Source organism: Opisthocomus hoazin, chromosome 15 (assembly GCF_030867145.1).
Source record: "Opisthocomus hoazin isolate bOpiHoa1 chromosome 15, bOpiHoa1.hap1, whole genome shotgun sequence".
NCBI classification, from domain to species: domain Eukaryota; kingdom Metazoa; phylum Chordata; class Aves; order Opisthocomiformes; family Opisthocomidae; genus Opisthocomus; species Opisthocomus hoazin.
The window spans coordinates 17,310,773-17,328,884 of NC_134428.1; the positions used below are offsets into that span (position 1 = coordinate 17,310,773).

Here is an 18,112-nt window from a genome sequence, read left to right on the forward strand (position 1 = left end):
TGGCAATAAAAGGCTTACTTGAATTTTTAATTTTTAACTTACATTTTCTATATTTTATCCATAGAAACTCCTCGCTGAAATGGTAAGAATCTATGAGAAACGAATTGACTGGCTATCTGCTGCTAGCAGAAGAATATGGGGAAGTGTTTGTGAAAGGAGGTAATGTACTTTGATAGCCCTTTTTTGTGTATTGGTGATGGTTCTACTTTGCCAGCTTTTGCTTTCTGTGTAAGTCGACACCAAGGAATACATTGCAGAAAATAGTCAGAGGTAGAGACATCAATTGCAGATATGACCAGTGTAAGCAATTCACTTTTGACAACAGATATTGATAATCAGCTTTTTTAAGGATCTGGTGAATTTACTGAATCCAGTAATCTTAAGTCAACACAAAATGGCAATTTCTTTGAGACAGCATGAAACTCCTAAATTTGAGTTATCTAGCCTTTCAGGAATGTTCTGTCTTAACTCACACATGAACAGAACCTGATGTTTCTGGCCAAAGGCAGTGTTTACAGACAGCTTTCTAAACCCATTCTGTTGATATTTATGCCTAGAGTTTTTCTGCACAGCCTCTCATCGGTTCTTAGTAGAAGATGAGAATCAACCTACCAGCTACTTTCTGCCTCCACCATGTCTTGGAGTGCAGATGACAAATGTCAGTGTAGATGTACTCAAAAACCTAAGATTTTTTTCCCTGCATGAGATTTGAGGTCTTCATCTCATTATGTGTTTGAGGGTGATGTTTATTTACGTTGTGTCTGAGGCCTTACCGGACCCCAGTTGCACAATTGCTCTCTTTGTCCTGTTTGCGAACCTTAAATATGAAATTTCAGACAAGATGAAGATGGCTGAGGCCACTGTTACTAGAGATTTTCTTGTTCATTGATCCAGGATTGAATTAGCCCATCTGACCACTGTATTGTGTGTTGGGAGCTCACATCCCACTGACTGTCCGTCACATCTGTGATTCTTTTCATAACTACTGCTCCCAAGATATCCCCTGTCCATTAACTGTAACCATCCTGTATTATCTCTACAAGTAAGATGTAATACTGACCATACTGAAGAAGGTCATCATTAACACTTTTTCTCCAAACAGGTAATGTGCTATTTAAGATCAGTCAGTCCATACTTGAGCAACCAGTCTGTCACTGACTTGCTGGGAGAAAGCTTACCATTTGTCTCTGGAGTAATACTAAATACATTCCTGGAATGATGGCTAGGGAAGGGACAACCCAACAGCTCTTCTCATTGGATAATATCTATGTGTCAGGCGTGTTTTGGATATTCAGAGAAGAGAGAGGACTTGTTTAGGGTTCAACAGTCATTATGGCACTACATGTGCTGGTGCCCTGATTATTGCATAGGTTAAGAAAGATAGAATTTTCCATTGTCGTTACTATTTTATTTTAATCTCACCTTATGTTTTGCGGATTTTTTTTTTAAATATAGATTCAATGTTTATACATTTTGACACGTAGCTAGAGGATGCTTTCCCTGGCAGGTTAGAGAACAGTGAAGATAAGAATATGTAACTAAATAAGATTATTTTCTTTTTTTGGATGAATAACATATTTCTTATGTAGGGTGGTTATACTTGTTGATATATCCCTGACAAACTCTATGCACATCATCCATATCCAACATTCTTTGCGACTTTTACTTGAGGAACAAATGTCAAATAAGGATTACTTCAATATTATAGCGTAAGCAACTATTTAAGATTCTTTTTTAAAAATTGTAATGCATTGCAATGAAAGAAGTGTTCTAAGTGTGGTTACTAGAGGATGTATTTTAGATTTTTAAGTTGTATTTAATGTTTTATGATGAAGTAATTGCAAGAGTAGCACTGATTTGTTGTTATTGGATAAGTGCATGGATCAGATGTATGGAGACCAGACCAGTAATTAAAAATTACTGGTTTGGGTGAGGCTCATGGAACTGATTGCATCATACCTGTAACAAATTCTCATCCTCCTTTGTTGTTCATAACAGTATTAATTCACAGGTCAGAAACTTTTACTGGAAGAGGATTTTGGTGTCTCGGGTACCATACCTGAGAACGTCCTTTAAATTTTATAGTAACTCAATTTTTTTTTAGTATGTGATAGAACTAGAATTCTGTACTCAGCACTGGTGGGCAGAAACGTATGGCACAGCTGCTGAACAGCAGCTGGGCAGGTTTCTGAATGGCAGGTAAACGCAAGAGACAGCAGCTCACGGAGTGCCAAACCTGGTAGAGAACAGAGCCCATACCTCCCATGAGAGATACGGGCAGCATCTGAGAATTGGGGTTTTTTGTCACAATCCTTCTGCAGAGCTTTTACCAGCTCACTTAGGATCCTGTTTGTGAAAGAAAAATGTAGTCTGGCCCACTACCTTGAAATCTGACAACCACTGAGTAATGGAGAAATGTGAACAATGAAATGTTTTGAAATAGGAAATAGTGTCTGACAATTTTATGTCTGTAATACCCCAAATGAGATTTTTTCTTTTTCAGTGAATCTGTTCTATCTTTTTGTTTGTTCTAAAGCATAATCCAAAAATTAATTGTTGTTATCTTTCCATGAAAGGTTTGGGAGTGATGTTGTTCCTTGGCAGCTGGAACTGGTTCCTTCCCAACCGGAAAACTTACAAAATGCTTGGAGGTAGAGTCAAATAATTTTCCCGTATGTCTGAATTAAGTGATCATAGGTACCATGAAACAGATAAAACAGCGAAACAGATTTAAGCAGCGTTGTGAACAGTGTAGAAAATTGGTAGGTTTATCATGTTACAAAAATAGGTTGCCATGAACTATTCTACACTGATTGTTCGTGGTGGTTTGTTGTGAAAACAGCATTATAAAGTTTAATATGTCTTAGTGACTTCATATTTCATATGTATACAGAATATATATGTACATGGATACAGACACGTCTGTGTAAGAAATACACAAGGTACATGAAGCATTGAAAACTGCTTCAAATTCAACTGGGATGTGAAAGCTAAGCTATGTTTTTTCCCCACATACACTGGAAACAAATCCCATGTTTGTTTGTGGAGTCACACCCTCAGCAGTTTCATTATACCTCTGTGGTTTCATTTTTATTCTTGTAAGTTCTACTGTATTACAATTTTTCCACATAAAATTGGGCAAATTCTTTTATCTCTATGCTATGAATCTTACCTTAAAAACTAGTTCGCAGTGGTGGCAGTACAGAAACTAGAACAAATTATTTTGGTCATTATATAGTCTGGTTTTGCTGTCTGTCATTGTAAAAAATTTTAGACTCCACTGCAGTATTTAAGATTCTTAGTTCTCTTTAATGCTTTAAGCAGAAACAAAAGCTTTTGTTGTTTCATTCTTTGAACTGTAAACATCTTTTTGTTAGGTGGGTGTTGAGCTTGCAGTGCAAAGGGAGTAGAAATTTCATGAGTGCACTCAGGAGGGCTGTGGAAGTAGACTTCAAAGACAAAGAGAAACACAAATCACAAGGACTTTACCTGCTGACTACTGGCATACCTGATCAGGAAACAGTAAGTATCATCATAGGTTTTGCAACTCCTCTGTAAATTTCTGTCAGAATTAATCTCAGCTTTATTTTTCTCTCTTTTTTTTTTTTCTTTTCTTTTTGCTAGTCATCATAGCTTGTTGGCAGAATACTTCTTTACATATCTAAGACAGCACAACTGTGAAGATCTCAAACTTCCATTTCTGCAATTGCTATTTGTGCATGTGGTCTGGTGGCTGTTAAGCCACGTGCACAGCATAGAGTTTCTGAACATATGGTAATGCAACAGGAGTAACCATGCACGTACAGTAGGGTGTCTCTTGCTTTTGTTACCAAAATTCTAGAAATTCTGGGAAAAGAAATCGTTAAAAGCCTATGTGGGTAACAGGAAGACAAAGGATGCATACGAAAAGGTGAATGGATAGTTCCATCCCTACTACTTTGCTTCAGTGCATGGCTACCTTGAAGTCCATGACCCGTGTCTTTGATTCCCATAGCTACCCCATCTCACTTCTTGGCTGCAGTAATGCTGTTGCCATTGTCACTAGTGATAGAGACAGGTTTCTTGTATATGCCTGATTTGGGGAGGCATTCAGCTACTCAGGGTATGTGCCTGTACTGAGTTGCTCAGGTTGGAAGTATTTGTACATCAGTTGAGGAACCAGTGGAGTAGATGGAACCTCGTCTGAGGCAGTGTGTCACCAGAGGGTCACTACTGATGTCTTTTTCCCCCCCCCCCCCTCCTCTCCGACTTACAGCACACAGTCAGTGCTTATGTGGCTGAAGTTTGCAGAAGTTTTGATTTGCAGCTTCATGTCTGTCTGTTCAGTGTAATGGAGGACATTGACTCCAGTAGGATTATTCCAGCCCGCTATGCTAGCCCAACTGAAACTGCCATTGCTTTTAAAGAAATAGTACAGGCAGCCAATGGGAGATTTCATTGGTTTGGAGAAGCAGGTATGTGAAGAGGAAAGTCAGCATGTACTTCTTTTTTGTTAATGAAATAATATTTATTGATGCTTTTTTCCCACCAAATCAACTAGTTTACTTTTTTAGGATGTGATAATTCTATACTAGCACTGAAATGTAAACAGAGGTCCTAGTTTGACTGAGGCTTTCAGCTGTATTGCAGAATATGATGATCATAGAACCATAGAATAGTTTGGGTTGGAAGGGACCTTCAGAGGCCATCTAGACCAACCCCCCTGCACAGTGAGCAGGGACATCTTCAACAGACCAGGCTGCTCAGACCCCCGTCCAACCTGACCTTGAATGTTTCCAGGGATGGGGCATCGACCACCTCTCTGGGCAACCTGTGCCAGTGTTTCACCACCCTCACTGTAAAAAAATTCTTCCTTATATCTAGTCTAAATCTACCCTCTTTTGATTTAAAACCATTACCCATTGTCCCATCGCATCAGGCCCTGCTAAAAAGCCTGTCCCCATCTTTCTTATAAGCCCTCTTTAAATACTGGAAGGCCACAAGAAGGTCTCTTCGCAGCCTTCTCTACTCTAGGCTGAACAATCCCAACTCTCTCAGCCTTTCTTCATAGGATAGGTGTTCCAATGCAGCCTTAATGCAGGAATTAGATTTTTTTTTTTTTTATATGAATTCTCTATTTTCTGCTAGATGTTTTAATGTGGTAGGTCCAGACTGCCTGCCTTACAGGAAACAAAGGCTTTTTGATTCTTTTCATTGATATTTGGCATGCTCTTCGAATTATTGTACACTTTAAAAAAAGATGTATTTTGTACACTTAAAAAAACCCACACTGATTAGCATGTATTTGATTATCAGGTATTTTTGAAAGTGATGATATCACTGTTATTGTGTCTGAAATGGAAAAAGCAAACACCTACTCCCAAAAGGTATGAATTATATATATCTTTTTAACTTATGTGTTTCTTCAGAAAAAAATTAAACAGTGTTTGTTCAGCTGACAATGCAGAAGACTGGACAAAATGAAAATCCTTGTAAGATGGGAAAGAATGCTCTAGAGCATGAGAATAGTCACCGCAGAGTAAATATGGACCAGAAAGCAGTTGTACAATGGCACTGCAGTGATTGATGTTGGAGTGGCCATGATTCCTGGTCAAATACAAGGAGTTTACAACTGAAATGATTCTCCTTTATGTTGCCAATCCTACAATGAATTCCTCTCAAGTAGAACTAATTATTTATTATATATATATATAAATAAATATATTTAGAAGTTAGGTATATTAGATAACAAATATATAATATTATGTTCCTATAATTCACAGTGGAGGGAGGGGTTGTCATCGTCACAATACCTTTGTTCAACTGTAAAACAATTTTCTGGAGTGCTTGAAAGGTGTAGAACTAGACCATATCTCTATATGCCACACATGTGACGTTTTCCAAAGATACCTAACAGTGACTGATGCAGTATAGCCAGCCTGGCAGTACAATTGTTGTTTCTTACAGAAGTACGATTACAAAGATATATGCAGTGAGATGTACGTCCAGAGGTCTGAGCGCCTTGTTGCATGCAAGTCTGGGTCACAAAAGAGTTGATGGATATTCAATGGGATCTTAAAATATTTTGTTATCATTTAATAGTTGCATATACTTCGTTCATCATCTTCCAGTTTGTTCCGGTCTTGGTGTGCATATTGTTGCCTTTTCTTTTAAAACGTTTGCTGAGAGCAGGGAGGATTTCCCACCTGTGTGTTTGAGCAAGCACAGCACAAAGGGGTTTCTATTCAGTTAGAGGTGTTAAGCATTACCAGATTAATAAACCCGGTATTGATTTTGTTTATTATTAAAGTAATGAATACAGATTGCCTGTCTTTGAGATGTCATTTACTTAAATTTCACTTATGAATTACTGAACGATATGAACTTCCATTTCAGTGTGCATTCCTAGTGGAATCCTTAAAGCAACGTTCCATAAATCAGTCTGTTAATCCATTTATACCAGAAAGAGACTCAAATGTGCTTATGAAGAAAGAGAAAAGAAGGCCACAGAATTCACCGTCTCCTAAACCCACAGCTCTGAGTCTGGCTAGAATGGTTTGAAATGGTCCCATCTTTAATATACTGTGTGTTTTAATTAGAAATCCTACCCAACTATCAGATGCTGCTCTTTGTGAGAGAAGTGCTTAGGCTGAAAATTTGAAGGAATTGAAACAGCACTGTGATAATACTCTGAATTTAGATTTTAATGTGCATTCAAAATGTTGCATAAACAAAAAAGTACATCTTATTAACTCCTGCTAAGTAATTTATTATAATGGAATCACATTGTAGTGTCTAAAATTGCCTAAATAATCGCTCCTCTGACCTTAAAAATTTAGTGTTTGCCGAGTAGCATGTCTTTGGCCACACAGAGAGCCAGCATAAAACAAGAAATAGGATTCAGGATTTATTTTCTGTCCACTGTGCTTATTTCCATGGAGTTACACTACTGAGTCCTTTGGGATTTTGTTAATGTTTTCTGTGTTAATTTTGACTATGTATGGATCTGTTTTGAGTGGGTGTGCTAATCTGTAATATACATAAATGATCCGAGCCAGAGCTTACCACTTTGGTGTATAAATGACTAGATACAGAACTTCTGCTGCAGAGCATGTGCTTAGCTTTTGACCTGGAGTTTTCAGGTCTCATCTTTGAAATGGGAATGGCACTCTTTAAGTGTGGGTGTATTCTTGTTGCAAAGACCTTTGTAGGTAAACTCAAACAGATCTTCCATGCTATTTTATCAAAACCAGTATATTCTCAGCACCTCCTCACAAATGCAAGAGGAAAGTATCGCTCAGAGATATTACTGCAGAGCATACTTTTACAGGGATTAAACTTGTAGAAAACTGATACAGGTTTGTCTATAGATGTTTGGTGATATTTACAGTAGGGCTGTATATTAAATTAGATGTCAATTACTTGAATACTCTGTGCCACAGCAAAAGTCTGATCCTACAACAGAGTTAATCAAGTGTTCGTGTTGTTTAGCAGAGTGCTCAGCCCCTACAGCAACCCTCTAGACCATACCTAAAGGAAAAATTACTGTTATCGGCACTAGGTTTCCAATATTCATTAAAACTGAGGGACTATACTATATACTGTATTCTATAAAACAGTGCCATTACCATAACAGACTGCTCCTTCAAGTTGCAGAAGTGGTCCAAACTCGTCTGTCTGTAAATGTTAGTCTTTAGTTTTATGGTAGCAAATGAAATTGGCAAGATAATTAAAACAGAGCAATTAGAGTTACTTAACCTAGCAAGAAATCACACAGTAACAAGTTGTCACGGCAATCTACTGATCTCTTAGAAGAGCCAGAATAAAACAGATGTTAGAGAATAATGAAGGTTAGTTCCAGTTTTGAATAATGCAGTTATGATCCAACTGAAATACTTCTAAATTTTTTCATTATATGTGCGTATAGTATGTTAAAGACAACGATGGTGCAGAGAGAAATGCTTCCATAAGAGTACTGGCGTGGCGTCCTACTAGTGCCAAAGCAGAAATTCCACCAGGTCTGTATGGATTAGGGCCCTTTTGTCTTCAGTTTATTTGGGTTAAAAGAAAATGTTAAATTAGAGATTTAATTTAAGTTTTAGAGACAAATGCAATTGTGATCTTTGATCGAACTGATAGGAAACATTGCGGTTGTTTTGAAATTACTTTGGTATGAATTTTAGCTGTACTTTATCTAGCTTTCTTGTGAGAGACAGGAACACTGCACAGCTGTACAATTATTTCCAGGTCGTATGATTGAATACCTTTCCTGTATCAGGAAATGCCAAATGTGTATGGTGTAAAGTAGAGCCCCGCTTTGTCCCACGCCTGAAGCCATAATTGGAACCTCACTTCTCTTCGTTTTCAATTCATACTCCATTTTTTTCCAAAGGCTCAACAATTCAGAGATTTTTTATGTTATTAGTTCAATATATGTATTTCTGCTAATACTGTTAGTTCCCATTGTAATTAATACGATATTCCACTTGATTTATTTATGATCCAGTAACGAAAGAAAATTACAACACAAATGTCAGGTTATCTGAAGTGCTGACTCTTACAACTGCTCTTGGTAACCTCTTAAATTGATTCCAGTCACTGTTGGTCCCTTAAAGTCCAATTCCTTTCTCCTCCATTTTTGTAGTTTTCCTGTGTTTTTTCTTTGCATGTTCTCTAACATCTGCAAGTTGTTTTTTTTTTTATTAAATTTGAGTCTTGAAATCTACTGATTTATTGAAATTAGATTACTGATATGTAGCAGTGCTTACAAATCTGCATTCATATATACAAATGAGGTGTTTTGTACAAGTTTATTTGGCTTTCCCAGCAAATACTATGCTTACTCTAAACCCTTAATCTTTTCAAATTATGCCCTGTGACACTTCCTGATGGTAATTTATTAATTTGTAAAGGTTTTCGTTCCATTCTATATAAGTAGCATAAGTAATTCTAGAATATGGATTTTTCTTGATGAGTATCTAAGAAAATAAAGTATTTAGAATTGTGGTAATAGGAAATTATGAACTGAAGAACAAGGGTGCATGTAAGAGTTTTATCTAGTTGAAGTAAGTCAACATCTTTATTTTATTTTATTTGTAGCACAAACAATAAAAGAATGGCCTCAGACTGAGAGTAAAAGAAAGCATAAACCAAGAAAGCAGCTAGAGTTTTCTGTGTCAGTGTTTTATACTGATAAAGGAAGAAATGTGGGTACGTGTTACCAGGATATGATGAGTGAAGCCTTTTTATTATCAGTGTTTTTATTATAAAACTGGTAAGACGTTAAGTCACTGATAATCAGTGTGCTTTAAATAGTAAGTGGAAGTGAGTTTCATTTATCAAATAGTGGTGGGTTTTTTTGGTTTGGTGTTTGGTTTTTTGGAGGGGCATGGGAGTTTGGGTCTTTTTGGCTCTTTTTGGTAAGCCTTTAGATGACATTTAAAGGTCCCTTCCAACCCAGACTGTTCTGTGATTCTATGGCTTTTTGTTTTGTTTTTTTGAGTGTTTTGTTTTGTTGTTGTTTTGAGGGGGAGTTTGTGAATTCGTTTGGCATCTTTTGGTCAAAGATGCTCTAAGGAAAAATGCTGTCATCATGATTTAGGTGATTATAGAAGATTTGGTTTGGAATTTTTTGAAGGTAACAATTTTTTTTAAATGAGTGATATTTAAGTATGTTGATATATATAAACTTTGCATTTTTTTCAAACATGGAATTGCATATGAAATTGTAGTCTGTGGGTTTGGGTTTTCTTTTGTTGTGTGTTGTTTTTTTTAATCAACATTCATGTGTGATTCAAAAAGGCTATGATTTAAACCTAGGGCTCCAAATATTACTTTATTCATTTTCTTAACTAGGTACAGCATACCGCAAGTATCCAAAGATAACGTGCATAAGAAAGTCTGTTCCCTCTGTTACATTGCCAAAAAAAGAGGAAATCTGTTCAAGCAAAGAGGTATTTTGTTCCTTACTAATAAATTGCCATTTTAGAATTACCCATATGAATTAATGCAAATGTGTTGATTGTGATTCTGTACAACATATTTTTACTTAAACTGTTCTAATATTTACTAACAACCAATTTCTCCATTTGTTTTTCTTACAAGTGGCTGACCAAGTACAGTATTAAAAAGCTTAAACTGGAATTGCCCAGACTGATGTTTGGTCCAGGCTGTACTCACCAAAAGAAGACTGTGGAGTCTCTGCACAAGAAAGTATCGGCAAAATACTGTACTATCTTCCCTAGTGTAGAAATCAATGTAAGCTTTTGCAGGTGTCATATACCTACATCATTGAAAGGCTTTGTATTTGTTTAAGACAATGCATGTTGATTGATGTTTGTGGCTTGCTAGTCCACTATTCCCTGTTCTTCATTCTAAATCACCCTTCTATTAGAAAGCTAGAGATGGTCTTTTATTCTCCACAAAAAATATTTAGTATGTTTGAAGTGCAAACTGAATGGGATCTCTAGAATGTATAGCATCTCCTCTGCTCATACAGTGTGAAAAATAATTTTTAAATTTTATGTAAAAAATTTTAAATTTTATGTTAAAAAACATGTGTGAGTCGGAAGTGGGAAAATGTTGGATCTTGATTGCTTAGGTTTTTGTAATGACTGGAGAGCAGTGTAGAAAGTTAAGTCCAGGATATTATTACTCTGTTATATCGATAAAACTGTCAGAAGCAATACAACAGATCCACCTGTCCAGTCAAATGATATAATTTTGTTGGCCAGCACAGCTTGCTGAGAGGAAAACTAGGCTTTCCTAATTCGGGTAAACTAGTTATTTAGTAGCAACAGAGTCATAAAAATTTTCTTACGCTGTTTCGTAGAGGTAAAGACAAAAAACCTAGTCTCCCTGATTTCAATGCAGACATTGCAGATGTAGCAGCTGAGCTCAAATCACCTGAAGTAAGATGCTCTTGTACAAACTGAATTTTTCCAGGGAGTTGTGAAACATCTGCAGTTTCAATCTAAAGAACTGGAAATCTACACTGAACAACTGGAGAAAGTGTTGCAGCGCTATATACGAAGAATACAGTGGCTTCTGTCAGGTATTGGTGTGCATCTGTTTTTCTATAAAGCACAACTTATACATAAAATCTTCTTATCTATGATTTCTAATAGAATACATCTGAACATAAATCTGGACCTCAAATATGAATAAAGGTTATCCTTTTTGTATTTCATTGAAATTGTAAAATTTTAAAAAGTATTTTTATGACAATAAAATAAGATAATTCAGCATCTCTGTAGCTGACAAGCATCTAGCTTGCTGTGAAATAATTAGGGCTGTGATGCAAGTTTTTCATTTTTGTACGTCGTGTTCATAAATACAAGATTCCTGATGTCAGAAGCTTTCTATCAACAGAATATATGCACTAACACATACAAGCAGAATTAGTTTTTCTGTTTCTTTTGCTAAGAATGTGCCCTATTTAGAAGTTCAGGATCACTGCTTGTGAAAAGTATTTTGACCCTCTGTTGCTCATAAAGGTCTTTGTCAGGAAACAGTTTAATTTGTTGCTGGATTGTAAAGTAGGAGCTACAAATGATTTAATGCAAGTTGCTACAAATAGCTAGTAATTAATGCTTGATAGTGCTAGATATGAAATGGCAGAAGACTTTTCTATTGCTAACATCAGAACTAGCTAGTTTCCACACAGGTTAGAATTTATTATGTAGAAATGTGCCCAAAATAACCCTTAAAGACTGAAGATTTTACCTTATGCTCAATAAAATCATATGCTTAATAAAATAAGCCTATGTAATGACACTTAATTAGTTTTAATGTTCTGGCCCAGGAAGCCGAAGATTGTTTGGTACCATTTTAGAAGCAAATGTCTGTGTTTTGATTGATACATCTGGTTCCATGGACTCATATTTGCCACATATCACAAAAGAACTTACCTCCCTTATCTGGGAACAGCTGAGAAAAAATGAAGTCAGGTATGATGAACTACTGATAAAGAGTGAAATCTGCACTATTTATGTAATAAGATTACTTAATAATTACAAATAATACAGTACTGAAACACAATACAAGTAATTATATGTTAGTGCATAATACACGTGACATGAATTGCTTTTTCTGTTCTTTTTAAACAACTTTTAATTTTCAGCTCTAAGATTTGAGCCTCATTTGCTGTAATTTGATGCTGTTTATCCTTTTGGGCTCAGAATTCCCATAGATTTTCTGTTCATGCAGAGTGAGATATGCTTTCTGACTCTTCCAAAGCTGGAGATCTTAATCCAATACTAGGCACTTTGGTTGGGGTTTTTTTGGTTGTTGGCTTTGGGTTTGAGGGTTTTTTTGTTTGTTTTTTATTTATTTCAAAACTGGCTTATCCGAAGTGACTGACCGTATTGGTTGGGGTTAAGTGTTGTGGGCCATCTTTTCCTTAGGTTTAACCTGCTGAGATTTTCAGAAAATACAGAGAGTTGGAGGGAGTGTCTTGTAGAGGCAACTGATGAAATGTGTCATGATGCTGTGCAGTGGGTGTCCAGATTCCACGCTCATGGTAATACATGCATCCTTATGGCTTTACAGGTTAGTAAATTGTGCACCACATCTTGGAGAAGACATCATGTCTCTTGGTGATAAAACACTTCCATCTGACTGATAATATTTTAGAAAAATTATTTGGTCCAACATACAACATTTTTATATGCGAAACACTGAAGAGATCTGGACTAAAGTCACTGTTCCTGTCCTCAGGGCTCATATAATAGGATTCATTGTTCATACTGAGTTTAAGAAAAATGTGAAGTATCAATAGTTGCATAATATTTGTGTTCAAAGAATACTGGAGAGAGAAAATAGCCAGTTCCTCAAAACGATGCTGATGTACAACTGTGGCTGTAATATATTTGCTCTGAGCCAGACAGGGATTTTAAAGAGGCAGTATGTGTTGGAATCACATGGGCATTGAGTACAATTCTTGAACTTCAGTAACAGGTAAAGAAACTTTTCTACTATAAAATTCTCAGTGTAGAAATTAACTAGTAATAATAATTTATAAGAGAGACTGAAAGAACTTGCAATTTAATGAGATTTAAAATTTGAATCAAAAAATAAGTGTTGCCTTAAATGAATGATTCTTGTTCTAGACACCTTTGCAGGATCTTCTTATAAATTTTATGGAATTAATGGTGAATCAAGTCCAGTAGAACTGTAAGACATGTTCATCTTACAAAAATGCCCACTGAGTTAATTACTTCAGCAGTTTTTTGTAATCTAAAAAGGCCAAGTCCTAGTGAGCCTGATTTTCAGATACAAAGCATCTTTAACTCCCACAAAATGTGATATAAATATCTTCTGTCAGCAGTTCTCCAAAACCAGTTAATTTGCTTATTTCAACGAGTCAGTTTTTGGTGATGCCCTCCTTATGAATATGTTGCCTTATGCTACAAATTATCTACTTGTTTATTTTTCAAATTTATATCGTTGGTCTCTTTCATACTTAGTGAAAAGGAAAAGATAGTACTAACTTGATTAATGATGTGGTAAATATAAAGCTATCTTAAATCATTGGAATAGTGTTTTCATTCTTTAGTATATTTATACAAAAAGTTATTATTTAAGCTTATTTTCTCCTTTTCAGAAAGCTCTCAGTTTCCAAGGTATAGAGGCACTGTATGTATTGACTGATGGAAAACCAGACACCAGTTGCAGTCTGATTTTGAAAGAAATTGAAACATTGAGAAAGAAACAAGATATTAAAATCCACACCATTTCTTTTAGCTGCACAGACAGGTATATGATACTTTGCAAGAACAACAAAAAAATCTTCAAAATTACTAGTTTATGTATTGTCAAAAGACTGTGTTATCAAAATGTGCCGTGTGCTCAGTTCACTGAATACCAGGGTTGAGCTAGACATTCATACATGTGGGAACTGGGAAGGATGTTTTGACACAGGTAATTGCCACATGGCCTATGTCTCCCACAGCTTATGTCCTTAAGACAATTGCCTTCATGCACAGAGAGAAGAGATATGCGTCACTAGTCTGCGGCACTGAGATCATTCCTGTAGTTCTGTCACTGGTCTGTCATACACACATCCCTGTAGAGGCATAAAAAGTTAATACAATGACATGGACTGGAATCAGAAGCACTGGGAAAGTGCTAATGCCAGCCATGGTGGGATGTGGGTTAAAGATATATGTCTGGATGTTCCTTTTCAGGGATATTTGCATGGTCCAGAACTGGGGACCATGGGACAATGTAAAAAAAATATGTGCTGCTTTAGATTCTCATTCGTGGCTATGGCTGTGTGACACAGGGAGCAGATAGCCAAACAGGCCACCAGCTCTTCAAGCTTTCTAGATTAGGTGCATGTCCACTCTGCCACCTCAAAATGCAGTAATTGTCCCAGGTCTTCAAGAACTCAGCCTTTGTATTCTTGAATTGAATGCAGCATTGCCTGCCAACTCTGTTGTCCCAGTGGCAGACATGAGGTTAACAACTTTTGGATAATGCCGTTTGGCTTATCCAGTTGCCATGAGAAATTTTTGACCATTTCATAGCACAGATTGACAAGCAGCATTGTTTCCGTTAGGTCCTAGTTGAATCCCGCTGAACTGTGAGGTGGATGTTGCCACAGCGATGGAATAGAGCTGTAAAAAGAGATTAAAAGAAATAAAAGGTTCAGGAAGGTGAACTTGCAACAGAAAATATGGTCATAGGAAAAGCAAAAGATTTCAAAGCAGGAGTGAGGATGGAGGAGGAAAGACTAGCAAGATCTCAAGGAAGTCTTAAAGATGATAGTCATGAGAAAACAGGACACACACAATGGTTGGACCATTCTGTAGAGCTTCAAGGTGTTTTCAGAGCTCTGGATGGTTCAGGAGTCATCTGTGGGCATGTCTGCTAGGTGTACACTGGAGAATGTTGTGGTAGTACAACCACACTAATCACTGATAAAATGTTGAGAGCGTATGTGGACTGGAGTTTCTAGATTAGTCTCCTGCTAAAGGAGTATAGTTTGCACACAACAGAGCTACTGTGAGAGCCAAACCAACACATGGCAGGCAAAAATGATTGGGAGATTTGCTTCAAAACTCCATTACTGCTCCAAATCCAATTACCCAGATCCTACACTGCTATGGTAGTTAGTAGACCTGAAAGCTGAATCCCTCAAAAGGCGACAGTTAGTTTGGATGTCATTTTTCAAGACATTAAGGGGAGAAGTAGTAGATTTCATGTTACATAGTCTGTGGTCATTAGGATTTTGAAAGTCAGGTTTGACAGGAAGAGAGTGTTACTTTGTAAGCTTTTACATATCTTCCTCTCTGGTAAAAAACTTTGAATTATTGGTCATAAGCTGAAAAAGCCAACTTCAGGTATTTATTGAAAGTCTTTTAATGATGAATATTTGGAGTTAATTTATTTGCATATCATTTGGGTAACTGGTCAGTAGGCAATAAGTGTCTGTTAAGGAAATCTGCTAATAAGAGAGAAAGGTGCCACTTCTGGCTACGAGTTACTCTGAAACAAAATCTGCTGCTTCCTTTCAAAGAAACCTCCTAGTTAGTTGTGGAGATTTTAGTGTCCAGTTCTAGAATGGAGTCGATACTTGTAACTTACTTGAAATTAATGGATATATGACTATTTTTGACTTTACAATGCTAGTGCTCAGGAGACAGGACTCTATAACAATGTATAAATGGCAGTTAAAGTGTGTTATCTGGTGTAATAGCAATAAGAATACAGTAACTGTACCACTTATCCTAATAGTTCTTGTCAGACAATGGCAAGCAACAGAGGCTTAGGCAAGAGACTAAAATATGGGGCATGCACAATATGTTCATTCCCCTTACGGAGTCTCCCAGCTTTTGGTTTTCTTCCTCTGTGTAAAATATTACTGCCCTTTACCTGCCATCCTGGCTTCTAGATTTCTTGGTTCAGTTTCTTTTTTTTGGTTCTATTGCTGCACTGAACCTCTTGTCCAAAAATGGCCTTTCTTTGGACATTCTGACAGCTAAGCAGTGTATGTTCTTCATTAGCAATTGACAATTAGAAATAATACAGAAGTTTATAATCATGTGCTCAAAACTGTTTGTTTTGATGTAATATTTTCTGAGGAATTCTTAGAAATTTTTTTCAATTGTTGCTTTCAGAGAAATAATTTTCAGAAGTAACTTACTACTTTGTTGTTAACAGAGGAGCTAATGAATTTCTGAAGAAGCTTGCTTCCCAAACAGGAGGGCGCTACCATTGCCGTTTTGGAGATGTGGATGGACAATTAGCAGCACACAGACTGTTGACAGAGGGGCTTGATGATGATGATGTATGTTAAATAGATTGGATTTGCTGGGTTTGGGTTTGTTTCCTTTCAGCTTAGTTCTTCATCAGTAGTCAAACTGCATTTGAAAAGGAAGAATCATGAGAAAAATAAATACAAGACTCATAAGATACTTCACATTGAAACCAACAGGAGAAATCTTAATATTAGGTTTTGCCTCTCTGCTAGGTGCCTTGGTCAGGTGACCAAACCGATGAAAGAGGTATACAATGCAATATAGTTTTTGAAACAGAAGCCCAAAAAACCTTTTGTATATGGACACTGTGATTTTTAAGCTAACTTTAGCCTTTACTGTGCCATCTTACCCTTACCATCTTGTATTTCATTTATGTGATTGCAAAATCCTTACACAGTGTTTAGCATGTTAATGCTCCAGCAGGAGTCCTCAGGGATTGCCACAGTAGAAAAATACATTCATGAACAGAACAATATTCAATCCAGAGTTGCTCTGCTGTCCCCTTGTAAGACCAAGACCTTCTCTCCAAGTAGATAGGAATACAGAGATGTAGAGCTTCGGCTCCGTTAATTAGGTTGGTGAAACTGAAAATAATAAATAGGTGCAGGTTAAAGTAGAATATTTTAATTCTGTTTTCAGGATCCAGTTTTGCCTGCCTTTGAAGGAGATGATTTAAAGAAACTTACTCAAGAAGTAGCAAAAGGTAGAAGTTTCTTAAAGCAGGCAAAATCTTTGAGGTGAGTATTTATCTTTCAATAATTGCTTTTTTATTTCATGAAAGGAAGACAAGGACATCTGACTTCCAGTGTCTGCTACTTTAAAAAGAATTACAGTTTCTTTCCTTGTACTGTCAATTTTAGTGGGTTTTTTGAGGCTTGGAAAATGATACGCAAGCAAGCTGTCTGCTTTAGAGGGATTTAACTTTAAGGTCTTACGCTATTAGCTACCACCATAGTAAAAGATCTGAGCAGATTCTAACAATGTATTTGTTGTTTTCTCTCAGTTGTGGTCCCTCCATCCCTTATGTCGAAGAGAAATTACGTCAAGTTGTTCTTCTCCTTGCTAAGTTGTCATCTGACAAATCTATGTATTTCTCTTCATATATATTTTTAAAAGAGAAAATTGACTTCTGTTCCTGTGATGTAATGTCCTTTTTAGTACCTCTTCCTTTAGTATGACTTCTTATTTAGAAATGAAAATTAGTTTTACTTTCCAAAATTTGTATGGACTCCTTCTATCCTACCTCATCCTGACTTCTTTAACTGTATCATCATCCATTCTCTGTCATCTAGAATTACATTCTGTGCATGGAGTAATGTGAGATGTTTCTTCTGTTCTCAAACAATCCCATCAACCCACCTACTTTACAAGTTACCATCAGTCTCCCTTTGTCTTTGCCTTTAAAGGCCTGAAAGTTGCTGCTAGCCTTTTTTGGGGGAAGATTCCCTAAGTCTTCCTCTTTGCTCCGCTTACATTTTTTGATTAACTGAAGGATCTGACAAAATCATTCATCCCTCAAAGATCTCATCTCTCAGTCTCAGTCTAAAAAATTTGACTCTCAATCTTTTTCCTTTCCCTATTAAGTCTTGGGCCCACCAGAATTTGTCCTGTGTCCTCCCCTCTTTCTTTCTTTACTGTAATTTTCATCTTCCTTCTCTCTCTGTAGAATAAGAATATTCTTCCAACCCTCTTCAGGTTGGGCTCCTTTTCTTCTCTCTTCCTCGTGTTGTTTTCAGCATCCTCCCTCAACATGAAGTTCTTTTTCCCTTTTCTGTTTACAGTTAGATAGCAGTACAATGGGATGCCAGGCAGAGGTATCCCAGCAGCTCCAAACCAGCTCCAAAGGAGCCAGATCAGTTCCTGGAAGCAGC

General features: G+C 36.7%; 1 protein-coding gene across 1 annotated transcript in view; it reads left to right on the forward strand.

Annotated features, from left to right (window-relative positions):
* VWA3A (von Willebrand factor A domain containing 3A) overlaps window positions 1–18,112 on the forward strand; it is a 38,272-nt gene that overhangs the window by 17,543 nt on the left and 2,617 nt on the right. The window contains exons 16-32 of the mRNA XM_075436339.1: window positions 65–159; window positions 1,590–1,709; window positions 2,577–2,651; window positions 3,378–3,522; window positions 4,256–4,454; window positions 5,296–5,366; window positions 6,376–6,534; window positions 7,907–7,997; window positions 9,079–9,189; window positions 9,835–9,932; window positions 10,084–10,236; window positions 10,924–11,032; window positions 11,783–11,927; window positions 12,384–12,528; window positions 13,583–13,734; window positions 16,144–16,270; window positions 16,881–16,978. Coding sequence (XP_075292454.1) covers window positions 65–159; window positions 1,590–1,709; window positions 2,577–2,651; window positions 3,378–3,522; window positions 4,256–4,454; window positions 5,296–5,366; window positions 6,376–6,534; window positions 7,907–7,997; window positions 9,079–9,189; window positions 9,835–9,932; window positions 10,084–10,236; window positions 10,924–11,032; window positions 11,783–11,927; window positions 12,384–12,528; window positions 13,583–13,734; window positions 16,144–16,270; window positions 16,881–16,978 — 2,093 coding nt within the window. The remainder of the gene's footprint in view (window positions 1–64; window positions 160–1,589; window positions 1,710–2,576; window positions 2,652–3,377; window positions 3,523–4,255; window positions 4,455–5,295; window positions 5,367–6,375; window positions 6,535–7,906; window positions 7,998–9,078; window positions 9,190–9,834; window positions 9,933–10,083; window positions 10,237–10,923; window positions 11,033–11,782; window positions 11,928–12,383; window positions 12,529–13,582; window positions 13,735–16,143; window positions 16,271–16,880; window positions 16,979–18,112) is intronic.